Source organism: Panthera uncia, chromosome D1, assembly GCF_023721935.1.
Source record: "Panthera uncia isolate 11264 chromosome D1, Puncia_PCG_1.0, whole genome shotgun sequence".
Classification (NCBI taxonomy): Eukaryota; Metazoa; Chordata; class Mammalia; order Carnivora; family Felidae; genus Panthera; species Panthera uncia.
This window is the reverse complement of record NC_064808.1, coordinates 9,944,224-9,956,712: the sequence shown is the minus strand read 5'-3', so window position 1 is coordinate 9,956,712 and position 12,489 is coordinate 9,944,224. Positions and strand designations below refer to the sequence as shown.

Sequence of the window (12,489 nt, the reverse complement as noted above, 5' to 3'; positions counted from 1 at the left end):
CTATCTATCTATCTACCTATCTATCATCTATTTCAATGGCCAGGCTCAAGTATACCAAGCAAAGTATTAATATATAACTGTATTACAGTAACATTACAGTAAAAATCAATAAAAATTATTAAACTTTCTTCAGCTTGACCAAGGGAAAAAGAGAGAAGACAAAAATTATCAATGTAAGGAATAAAAGAAGGGACATCCCTGCAGAATCCAGAGATATTCAAAGGATAATAAAGAAATACCGTGAATAAATTTAGGAAGTAAATTTGACATCTTGAAGGAAATGGAATAATTACATGAAAGACATAAATTATGAACATTGACTCAGTAATAGATGATCTCCTTAGTTTAATATCTATTAAACAATTGAGTGAATAGACAAAAACCATTACAACAACAACAATAACAAAACCAACTCCATCATATATCGCTAATTCTACCAAATATTTAAGGGAAAAAAAGTTGGACGTAATCCCTTCTATGTTACGAGGTCAACATTGCTCCAATACCATAACGAGACAAAGATATAAGAACTATGTGGCAATAACTCTCAACATAGGTCCAGAAATCCACAGCAAAATGTTATCACATCAAATCCAAAAGTATATCAAAAGATACCACACCACAGCCAACAGAGTTTATTTCAGGAAGGCAACAGTGGTTTAACAAAAAAATCAATGCGTAAAATTCATCATATTGACAGAATAAATACAAAAACTCACATGATCTTCTCAATATACAGGAAACGTGTCTGACGAAATTTATTTATTCATGATAAAGAAAAAACTCTCAAAAAACTAGGAAAAGATGTGGATTCCCATTATCTGGAAAAAGTCATATACAAAAACCTACAGTTACAACATACCCAGCAGTGAGATACTGACTACTTATTCCCCAATACTAGCGTATATGTGCTCACCACTCCTGTTCAACATCTACTGGAAGTCATAGCCAGGGTCATATGGCAAGAAAAGAAAGACCTAAAGTTCGGAAAGTAAGAAATATAAATGTCCCTATTGAAGACATTGTTGTTTATGTAGAAAATCCTATAGAATCTTTTAAAAAATCTAGAACTAGTAAATGAGTATAGCAGACTTTCCTTCCTGTGAAAAAGCATTAAAAGAAGAGATAAGGTTTGCTTTGGATGTTTTTTCTACATTTTTTTGTTTGTTTCCATAGACTTAGTCTAGTGTTTAAGACAGTGTTGAGTGCCAGTAAGATATTGTAGTTGACGAAATGCTATCAGACTGTGGCAACAGCTCAGCCAGAATCACACAGCGAGTTGCCAGTTTCTGATCTTATTATAGGCGGTACAGGCAGAATTGCATTAAGCCATCTGCTAGCACTTCCTTAAATTGTGATTAGCCATATATTAAGAGAGGCCACATGTGTCTTTTGACTATAGATTACAAACTGATAGTGTTCCAGGCCTTTCCAAAAAGTCGAAATGTGATGATCACTATTCCCTTGCCACACAGTGTGTGGGTTACTTCAGGCTGAGTCAGGATCCACGACGCAAAGGAGAATAAGGACCTGCAGGGGCTCAATCACTGAAAAAGCAGAACCTGTGTGCAGAAAGTGTGTGTATTTCCCTATTTTCAAACATCAGTCACACTTTACTCATTGGGTTGCTTTTACAGGACCCTGAATTGAAAAGGCCATCACTGACTTCATGATGTATAATCGTAATGGGACAGAGAACACCAAAATGGAAAATAAAGGAAAATTATGGCTACTTCAAGGTTAAAGGATAAAAGCAGGGTTTATTTTAATTCATTTATGTCATAGAAAATTGTACATTTTAGGGAAAGTGTCAGGAAGCACATGATCTACCTAGCTGGCCTATTGCACAGCTCCCAGTATAGCATTAGCATTATAGTCCAAAGTGAAGGGCTTCTCAGAAATTGTGGGGATCAGCTGTTCTGGCACACATCCTCCAAGGCCAGACCAGAATCCCCAAATACCTACAACCTTTCTGGTGTGTTCCTTTTCTTCATACCGCCAACGGTATGAGACGATGCCAGTGCCGATGCGGAGGGATCACGTACTTCATTGATCACGTCCAAATGGAATCATAATTGAGGATAGAGTAGGGGGCTCCAGCAGAGTCAACATCAGCAAATCTATGACCTTGGATCCCCCCCCCCCCGCCCCACCCCAGACACTTAAGACTCTATTTACTACCTGATTACTGATTTACTTTTAATGATACAATTAGAGGAAGTCCAGGAATGGTTCAAAAGTTGATATCTCCAACAACTAAGCATGTTGGAAAGCCACGTCATCATAATAATGATAAAGAGAGGCTACGGCAACTCCACAGTCATTCGAGGATAAGTCGACAACCACCTGTGGAGGAGAAAAAAAAAACAACACAGTAGATGGCATTTCATGATATGATATGACATTTCACTTGTCCCTGGTCCTAGTTCTCCTAACGTGCAGACCTTCTTTGGGGCCACTCTTTCTGACATGAACGTCTACGTCCAGCCAAGCAACCTTCCACTAATGCCTGGTCCAATCTACTTCTTCTTCTTCTTTTTTTTAAGTTTATTCATTTATCTTGAGAGAGAGAGAGGGACAGAATGAAAATCCCAGGCAAGCTCCGCCCTGTCAGTATAGGTGTTGGGTCAATCTTAACGCTGGCGGCTCTTAGTGGCAAAACAGAGTGCAAGGGGCTCTGAACATGAAAGAGGGGCTTAAGAGTTTTTTACGGTTTGAACTGTTCAGTAAAACTTAAAGAGGTAAATGTACAAATGGCGGAGAATACCCTAAAACACATTCTGAGTCCTCGGGATAACAGAAACTCACTGAGGTCACATCACAGCAGACAGCACTGCATCCAAATGCAGACAGCAACACCGAGACGATGAGTCCCAGGATTATGAGGATCAGTTTCATAATCATAATCCCCTGCAAATTAAAATCATGCGGAGAGAAAAGATTAAAGGCCTGAGAAAGAGAAGGCCTGCCGTGGACCCTGCACACTCTCCTTCATAACCCAGGGTAGGAAAATATCCCAGTCTGGCCCCACCTTCAGATAAAATCTGGGCAGAGATACCCGTAATGACTCTAATTTACAGACTCCTAAATTTGCAATTTCATTCCTTTATAATTTTCACACAGATGAAGTGAGATCCCGTTATCCACTTTCTTCCTCGACATAACCCACTGATAAAAAGCCTGCTCATTTGCAAACCATGCTTTCTTGAGGTGTCTACAAATTGGAATGGTTTAAGATCCCTTTGTAGCTCATAGTGATTTTCATCATATGATCAGTAGATCAGTGTCGGTTTTGTTGAACGTATTTTCTTGAAAGGATCCTGGACTTTGTCTGTCATTGTGCTGAATGGACTCAACAACTAGACTCCTCTTTACCTTGATGAAGACAGCAATCACAATCATTGACTGAATTCATTGGCACCCATTCTGGTTTTATCTAAACTAAGGGTTTTACTTAGCTTCACCTGATGTACTTAGATCCTAACATCACCAATAATGTGTAGTACAGAGATATTTATTCACTCAGGGTCAAGGCCCTGACCATCTTTCTTCAGGTGATTTGTCAGTTTTAAGCTATGCCCTATTACCCACTTGTGTTTTTTGGTTTTGTTTTCAAAATTTTGTTAAGCTTATTTTATTATTTATTTTGAGAGAAAGAGCATGAGTTGGGGAGGGCCAGAGAGAGAGGGAGAGAGAGAGAGAGAGAGAGAGAATTCCAAGCAGGTACACACTGTCAGTGAGGAACCCAACGTGGGACTGGAACCCACGACCCATAGGATCATGACCTGAGCCAAAGTCAGACACTTAACTGACTGAGCCACCCAGGCGTCACACGCCCCTCCCCCCCTTGCTCCCTTGGGATGAAAATGACATCTGCAAGGAATTTTATATATGTGGATAGATATCAGGAGATATTTTTTCCACTAGGTCTTTCAATACTTACAATTAAGAAATAACGAGCTAAGACTGTTTCTGATAAGAAGTGACTGGAGACTTCCGTTCTGATTGCAAGGATTATTAGCGACACTCCAGCCAATATGGCAGCCAGCGTGTTCGTTCCAAGGCTGCTACAGATCTGAAAGAGAATCAGAAACGGAGTCCCTGTTCTTACCCTCTTGACTCTGGCAAATGATTGTACATATGTATGCATTATATTTAAAATGTAAGTAAAGTTGGAATTCATCAAAATTATGCCCAGGGTTGTTACCCACTATTGGATAATTTCTCATCTGAGCCAGACAGAGACAGCATGACCTATGGGGGAATAGGGAAGGAATCATTCTGGAATCTTAACTCAAGGCAAAGAAAAACCTGGGAGTCTGAGACAGCTTGATCATTCTGGAAACAAAGGTTGATTTAACATTTTTTTAATGTTTATTTATTAATGAGAGAAAGAGAGCATCAGCAGAGAAGGGGAGGGGCAGAGAGAGTGGGAGGAGCAGAGAGAGAGGGAGACACAGAATCTCCCTGCAGCAGGCTCCAGGCTCTGTCTGAGCTGTCAGCACAGAGCCCAATGCAGGGCTCAAAATCACAAACCTGAGATCATGACCTGAGCTGAAGTTGGATGCTTAACCAACTGACCTACCTAGGCACCCCAGGAAATGAAGGCTGATTTATGCTATGCCTCTTTTGATTTTCTGAAATTGTAGGTAAACGCACCATTTTTTTTGTTGTTTTCTTTCCAGACGCAATAGACATAGTTCCAGATATAATTAACTGTACAAAGATAAAGTTCAATGAGTTAGTCTGTGAATGTATTCTCATTCTATAGTATTTTTTCCTAACACCAAATATTTCTCAATACTTTCCCCTAAATTTTGTGCTGATAGATAACTATTAAGGATTTTACGTAAGCTCTAACTAATACAGAAATCAAAGTGATTCCAATTTACTTACAAAGATTGGTCCCAAAAGGAAAATGAAGGTATATACCGTGTTCTCTAGGAATAGATGTAGTTTGTGGAATGAAAGAAAGACCTTTACCATGATCCACAGGCAAATATTCATTAGGCCAATCATGATCTGGCTCACCTAGAAAGTGAGAAAGTACCTTCGAGTTAGGAGGAATTTGCTTTACTCTTTGAATTACTTGCCCCGCATTTGGAGGTTGTAAATGACTCAGGACTACTTTCATTTGGGGATTCCATGATCAGTACCTAAATTTACATTCAGTGTTCCCAAATATAAAACACTTTGGTGATTTGGCTAAATGGTATATGCGGTCCCTTATTTAAAAGTCCCATAGCCCTCTCGTTATAGGAATCACTGTGACCACTCCACACTTTTAAGTAATCATGTGGCTTTGGCCCAGAGCGAATTTAGGAGAATGTGAGCCACCTCAGAATCCTTAGATGACCTTCATTGTACTTACCCCAAGAATAACTGGCTCCCCCTTTAGGAAATTCTGCACATTGCTCTGTGCCTCCTGAGGGAGACGCATTGGCCCCGACTGGCCCAGGTAGATGGCTGGATCTCTTCGTTGAAGATCCATAGTTGTGTCCCTTGGTACCGTTGTTCTTCACAACCCTGTTGCTCACCCCGCTGGGGGTGTTGAGTCACAACACAAGTGGAGCATGTGTTGGCCAGAAAGATCAGGTAAAAGGATTAGTCTCTTTGATTCCATGCGATAGTTAACGCACATAAATATTTTAAAGTAAAAGACAGGTACGGTGCTAAATGTAAGAAATTAGGACACTTGTAATTTTTTCAGTTCTCAAGGGTGGGAAATCTGACACTTATTAAGTATTTAACGATGTACCTCAGGCGGTTCAGATTGACATACTCTCTATTATATTGAGTTTCAGGAAGGCTGTGTAAGTAATGTACGCTTACGTTATAGGAAGCTGAGAATCTTAGCTTGGGTGCGTGTGTCTTATGGGTCCTCTGTCTTGAAACAATGTTGGCCGTCTCAGCCCTGAAGCTGAAAATACATATCGCCCACTAGTCCTGGTGTTCCGGCCCCATGGAGAGACGATATTTGTTACTTTGATTCCTTATTTTGCTGTGCAGAATTCTTTCATTTACACCTCTGTTCCTAGGTAGTATCTGACAGAGCTATTATTGCCTGGTCTCTGGGTTCAGGAAGTTCTTTCTGAAGTTTGAGAACAAACGGCATTTGACTCAAGAAGCCACAATGCAGCATGCGTGTTCTTAGACTCCGAGTTTGCTTCCTCTTCCTACCTCTAAGTCACCATACAAACTAGGCACAACTCACAGAAAGTCCGGAAGGGACCATATGGCTCCGCACTGGCATAGCCAGCTAGGTGGCTTGGAACAGTGTCTGCCTAAGCCCAAATCCTCACTTTTTCACCCGTGATCTGCTTACAGAAATGTTAAGCAAAAATGCTCACGTTCGGAAGGCTTTCCTTCTCTGACACCAAGAAATCTTTCTTTATTTGAACACAGGGACCATCCTGAGTATAAACAAAAAATAGTATCATCTTTGCTATCTTCATCATGACGGCAATGGATACTCTGTCTTGTGTACAGATCTTTTCGAAATGAGATCATGGGAATCTTGATATATGGTCCATGCAGCCACAATTTCACGTCACCTCTAGAATTCACTATAAAAAGTTTTAGCTGCATGGTGTACAGGTATGTTCAGACTTATCAGGAAAATATATTAAAACAGTAGTGATAAAACTGATATTTCTTCTACCTACCTTTATTAAGTTCTATAAAATCTGATGGTTCTTTTACAGAAATTAATGCCTTTTATTCTTAGGAGATTGACCAAGAAAAAAAAAAAACACTATAAAGTTGACTCTTGAATGGCACAGTTTTGAGCCACACAGATCCACTTAAATGTGGATTTTTACAGTACAGTACTGTAAGTGTATTTTCTATCCCTTACGATTTTCTTAGTAACATTTCCCTTAGTTTACTGTAAGAATGTAGTACGTAGTACATGTAACATAAAATATATTTGTTAATTGACTGTTTATGTTATTGGTAAGGCTTCCATTCAACACTAGGCTTTAAACAGTTGAGTTTGGGGAGATTTTCTACTATTGGGGGGCATCCTGAATAATTACTTTCAAATGGAAAATGGATGGGGAAAAGCCACGCACAAAGAAAACTAGTATTTAGACACTAGATTTGCCTAAGGATCCAAGTGGAAATAGAAGTATTTGTGTTTAATGCAGACCAATAATCTTTTATATAGAATTGTTCCATGATATTCTGACTTTATTCCTACCCTTGTTTCAATGATAGTTACTGAACACTGTCTTCTCACACTGATCATCTCTGTTGTTATTACCAACAGAGTATCTATGTTAAGTATGGAAATAAATGTGTATTTTTTCTTACATCTTGTAACATTATAAATAGTATGATACTGTCTTCACTAATTTGCTTTTTACAAAAGCTTTAATCCTGTTCCTTATTATTAATCATATCTGAAGCAAAAATATCATGTTTCTCTGAACAGACTGTGACTCACTGTTCATGATGGTAAAGTCAACATTTTTAAAAATATTTTTTCAATGATTCCTGATTTACAAAGCAGTCTTTAGAACTGATTGCCCACTCAATGCCATATACTTCTTCTCAGCAAGAGTAAAGATTATAAGATCATTCCAGATCAAGAATATCTCCTTTTTGGATCAAAGTTCTTTTATTCACCAAAAATATCAAAAGTAATCATTTGTAACAAAAAATTGGATAATGCAGCATGAAAAGAACTAGCTAGCTAGACTTGGGGAACACTGGAAAAGTAGTCTGTGTTGCAAATTCTAGATAGAATATGATTTTTAGACCACTTGTTTTCTCTCTTTTGAAAATGATTACATGGCTGAGATAATTTCAAAGCACAATCTGAAAAGGTTCTATGGGTCTTTAAAATTATAACATTAAGGAACCCCCGGGTGGCTCAGTCGGTTAAGTGTCTGACTTCAGCTCAAGGTCACGATCTCATGGTTTGTGAGTTCGATTCCCACATCAGGCTCTGTGCTTTCAGCACAGAACCTGCTTTGGATCCTCTGTCCCCTCTCTCTCTGCCCCTCCCCCTCACATGCCCTTGTGCTCTCTCTCTCAAAAATAAACATTAAAAAAATTAAAAATAAAATTGTACCATTAAGTTTGCTACTAGAAAGTCAAGCATTTTTTTTTTTTTTATGGGAAAAAAATCCCCTTAGACATTTATGTCCTTCTCAGATAACTAGTGCCCCCTTACAGGCCAATGGAATAGCCACTAAAATAAGAATAAAAGAGAAATACATACCTCTGTCCCCAAACTGCATTGCGTCTTAACTAGATATCCGTACAGGACCTGGAAACATCAGTCCAAAGAGTCATTTTCAGAGTCTTTCCAAGGAAGTTCCCCAGAGCATCAAGCAGTATATGATCTGTGTCCCTATCAGGGACTACAAGCTGTGGGAATTTGGTATACGTAGGTTTTCCTCAACAAGACATAACTCCCTGTTGTATGAAGAGATAATGAAGCCTCACCCTAAAAGGCGTCTTTCTGTGCTGTATTTTTTGCAGATGGGTTTCTCTGATGGGGTAAATTGCATCATGTTGACAGAGATAATCCTTTATCTCTGCTGTTCAGATAGCCACAGTTTTGAGTGCCAAAGCTTTGCACACTCTTTTCTCATTGTGAGGGCAAATCTCAATCCGTATTTACCCACCCCCTCCCAAAGACCTTTTGAAAGAAGCATGTGCTCTCTGTTTGGGGCGATATTTTGATTTACAATTAAATCTTAATTTGTCCATAGAAGTCCTCACCTTGGATAAAAAATATGAGATTTTTACATAAATATGGGATTTTTACCCTCTTTGCTTCCAGATTATACTTTGTATGTTTGGTTAACAATGATAGTTCTTCTATAGTCACTTTAGCTTTCTTACTCCCATTTCTACTGCCTGACAAATCATTATGGGAAAATAGCACTCAATATTTATAGAGCCTAAGCCAGGAAACCCAGAGATGGGAGTAATGTGCTATTTGCCCATATCTCTGGAATTATATTATCCAAAAAATATAAGGGAGATTTTGCATATTCTATAGCCTTGGCTAAATTATCCTTTAACTTAGAAAGAAAGAAGAAATATGGCATCCTTTTGACTCTATGGTTTCTCTGGGTTCTTGCATGGGACTTGCCCATGGGTTCCCATCATGAATGATGGAGAATCTCACTGTTCCTCACCACCACCCCCCTTCCTGCAAGGCATAAGCATTTGAGGTAAAGCTTCTAAGGGGAAGAAAAGATGCTCTTTTCCCATCCTTGGGTCTGGCAACAGCTGTATAAAAGAGTTAAGTGTCACTGTTCTTGTTAGCTTTTGTTTTGAATCCATCAAAAGGAATGCTCTGCCTTTTCTTCGTGAATTTGCATGTCATTCTTGCGCAGTGGTCATGCTAATCTTCTGTAAATGGTTTCAATTTTAGTACCTGTGCTGCTGAAGTGAGCCCTGCTCTGCCTTTTCTTAACCTGAAGATTTTTCAATATATTCTTAATTTGCTGAAAAGCTCTATTATGAAAGGAGTTCACCTCTTTCAACAGCTTTTTTTCCACCTATTGTAATGACCATACGGTTTCTCTCCTTTATGCTGTATTCAAAGGTGTAAAACTATCTTATGCACCTGGCATAAACCAGTTTGGTTATGAAGTATCTTTTTTTATACATATTTCTGGGATTAATTTATTAATATTGGTAAGGATATATGGGTCTAAGCTCATGTAAATATATCCATATTTTATTTTCCTATGATATTTTAAATCCTTTTGGGGGGGGTGGGAGAGCTGGTTACTGCTTGCCTCAAAAATAACCTCTAAAGTGCCTGCCTTCGGCTAAGGTCACGATCTCATGGTCTGTGGGTTCAAGCCCTACATCGGGCTGTCAGCACAGAATCTGTTTCAGATACTCTGTCCCCCCACCCCTCTCTGCCACTCCCCCACTTGTGTGCTCTCTCTCCCTCTGAAAAATAAACATTTTTTAAAAAGCTCTATTGGTTTTCTTCCTCTTCTGTTTTCAGAAAGGATTTGTGTAATATTGGTATTATTTCTTCATTGAACGTTTGATAGAATTCAGGAGCAAAGCCATCTCCCCCCAGTCTTCTCTGTGTGACAAGCCTTTCAATTACGAATTCAGTTTCTTTTCATGATACAGACCTATTTGTATTAATCGGGGTTCTCTAGAGAAGCAGAACCAATAGGATGCACTGATATGGCAATGGCATTTATTACAAAGGTTTGGCATGGGTGATTATGGAAGCTGAGAAGTCCCAAGTTCCACAATCGGCCAATTGGAGCCCAGAGAGCCAATGTATAATTTGGGTCCAAGTCCAAAGACCCAGGAAACTGGGGAGCCTACTACAAGGTAAGATGTTAAGGACAGGGTTTATTTTTAATTATTTATAGTTCATTGCTATTTATATTCTGTGGAGAAAGCATCAGAAAAATCACACTGTGGCACAGATGGCCTATTGCATAATTCCAAATAGCATCACAGTGTGGTCTGAAGTGAATGACTTTCCAGAAATTGTACGGATCAGTGGTCCTGAGACATGCTCTGCAGGAGCAGACCAGCGTCTTAAATCTCCAACAGACTTCCAACAGTCTCTTTCTTCTTGTTAAGAAGGCTCTGACATGATGACAGTCCTGATGGCATAAGCATTGTATACTTAATTTTTTATGTTCAATGGTCATCCACTGATGGAAAGAGTAGGCGACTGTAACAAAGTCAGCTTTAAAAAACCTGTGACCCCCCATATTTCTGAGGACACTTTAGGCCCTCTTTGCTATGGAGATGTGGATATATTTTCAAGAACACAAACTAGAACAAATCCAAGACTTGTTCATTGAAGAGATAAATGAAACAACTTAAGTGGGTTGGGAAGCCACATCATCATAATCATGATATGGAGATGTTATAGAGGGTCCACGCTCACTGGAGGACAAGTCAACTGCCATCTGTGGAGAAATCAAGACATACAACAGAGGAGCATATGGTATGTCTTTTGCCCGTGGCCTTAGGTCTCCCAATGTCCTGTGGATCCTTCTTGGGGTTACTTTTGTCTTGTTCTGATACAAACACCTACACCTACCTAGACACTTCCTCAATGTGTACCCAGTCTAATCTTATGCACGTGGATCCTAGGGGCAAAACTGAACACGAGGGGCTTCTCACACAGATGTGTAACACGACACAGGGGCTCAGGACTTTAATATGCTTTATATGGCTAACAACAACGAGGTAAATATAAAAATGGCAGAGAATGTCCCAGAAAACATTCCAAGTCTCTGGACCACAGACCTTCACTGAGGTCACATCATAGCGACAGCCCTGGTAACTAGATGCAGAGGCCCCCAGATGGCAAGTTCAAGCACAAAGGAGATGAGCCTTAGAATAATAATCCCCTGCCAATTAAAATCCTGCATAGAAAAAGGTTACGGGGGGCACCTGGGTTGCTCAGTCGGCTGAGTGTCCAACTCTTGATTTCGGCTCAGGTCATGATCTCACGGTTCACGAGTGTGAGCCCCGCATTGGGCTCTGTGCTGACGGCGTGGAGCCTGCTTGGGATTCTCTCTCTCTCCCTCTCTCCCCACCCCTCCCCTGCTCGTGCTCTGTCTTTCAAAATAAATAAATTAAAAAAAAAACATTAAAAAGAAGAAAAAGTTTACAGGATTGAGCAAAATGAGCTTTGCCATTGACCGTGCTTGCTCTCATTCATAAATGATTGACCTACTCTCATCAGTGATAAAATGTCCCACCCTGACTTCCTCTACAGAGCAAACTTAAGTGACTATGCAGCATAATTAACTACTATATCATACAGACACTCAAATTTGTAGTTACACTCACACAGTGACACGAGCTCCTATTACGTGTTTTTCCTGACATCACTAACATGAAAGAAAGCCTGTTGATTTGCAAAGATTGCTTTATTGAAGCTTATGTAATTTGGGGTATCTTAACAACGCTTTTGAACTTCATAGTAATCTTGACTATGTCCTCAGTGTATCAGGGCAGCATAGGCTCCATGTGATGTCTGTAGAGAGAATCGTGGGCTTTGTCTATCATCGTTCTGAAAGGAACAAAACATCTAGACTTTTCATTGTTTACCTTCCAGGGACAAGCATCAAATTCACTGAATGAATTCATTGACATTCATTCTGCTCTCGCCTAAAAAAAAGGTTTTAGTTAGCTTTACCTGGTACGCATGCCTTCGCATGACAATAACTTAGAGCACAGAGAAATTTATTCATTCAGGGTCAAGGCCCTGATTTTTTTACTTCAAGTGGCCTTTCAGTGATAATCTGTGCATTTCTGCCACCTGTATTGAGAATACATTCTGGAAGTCATTTTGTGTATGTGGAAAAATACCAGGAAATTATTTCACTGGACCAGGAAATCCTTATAACAATGAACAAATCATCTAATATGTTTTGCATGTCATAAATGAATCTGCCCAAACTGGCAGCAAAGACTATGAGCCATACTCCTGTTAATATGGCATTCACAGTGTTCATCCTAGGCTGA

General features: G+C 39.5%; 1 protein-coding gene, 1 long non-coding RNA gene and 1 pseudogene across 3 annotated transcripts; all 3 read right to left on the bottom strand.

Annotated features, from left to right (window-relative positions):
• Positions 1–2,176: 2,176 nt before the first annotated feature.
• LOC125933032 (membrane-spanning 4-domains subfamily A member 4D-like) lies at positions 2,177–4,523 on the bottom strand. Its single transcript, XM_049645892.1, has 3 exons — positions 3,944–4,523; positions 2,809–2,910; positions 2,177–2,346 (listed from the first exon to the last, which is right to left on the bottom strand). Exons 1-3 carry the CDS (start codon positions 4,181–4,183, stop codon positions 2,257–2,259), a joined length of 432 nt encoding a protein of 143 aa, XP_049501849.1. The 5' UTR covers positions 4,184–4,523; the 3' UTR covers positions 2,177–2,256.
• A 42-nt stretch (positions 4,524–4,565) lies between these two features.
• LOC125933072 (uncharacterized) lies at positions 4,566–8,552 on the bottom strand. 2 transcript variants are annotated; one of them, XR_007460866.1, is made up of 3 exons: positions 5,372–8,552; positions 4,897–5,031; positions 4,566–4,716 (listed from the first exon to the last, which is right to left on the bottom strand). It is a non-coding gene; the product is annotated as an uncharacterized LOC125933072 (long non-coding RNA). The 2 variants fall into 2 exon arrangements; XR_007460865.1 differs by having other exon boundaries at positions 4,566–5,031; positions 5,372–5,541; positions 8,228–8,552.
• A 753-nt stretch (positions 8,553–9,305) lies between these two features.
• On the bottom strand, positions 9,306–9,418 carry LOC125917382 (uncharacterized; annotated as a pseudogene).
• Positions 9,419–12,489: the final 3,071 nt, after the last annotated feature.

Bases quoted from the DNA above. Each gene is read 5' to 3' on its own strand.
- LOC125933032 (XM_049645892.1), bottom strand. From the start codon at position 4,183: ATGAATTCCAACTTTACTTACATTTTAAATATAATGCATACATATGTA. The intron at 2,911-3,943 runs GTAAGTATTGAA...TTTAATTTGCAG, and splicing joins TAGCTCGTTATTTCTTAATT to GGGATTATGATTATGAAACT. The intron at 2,347-2,808 runs GTGAGTTTCTGT...TCTCCTCCACAG, and splicing joins TCTGCTGTGATGTGACCTCA to GTGGTTGTCGACTTATCCTC.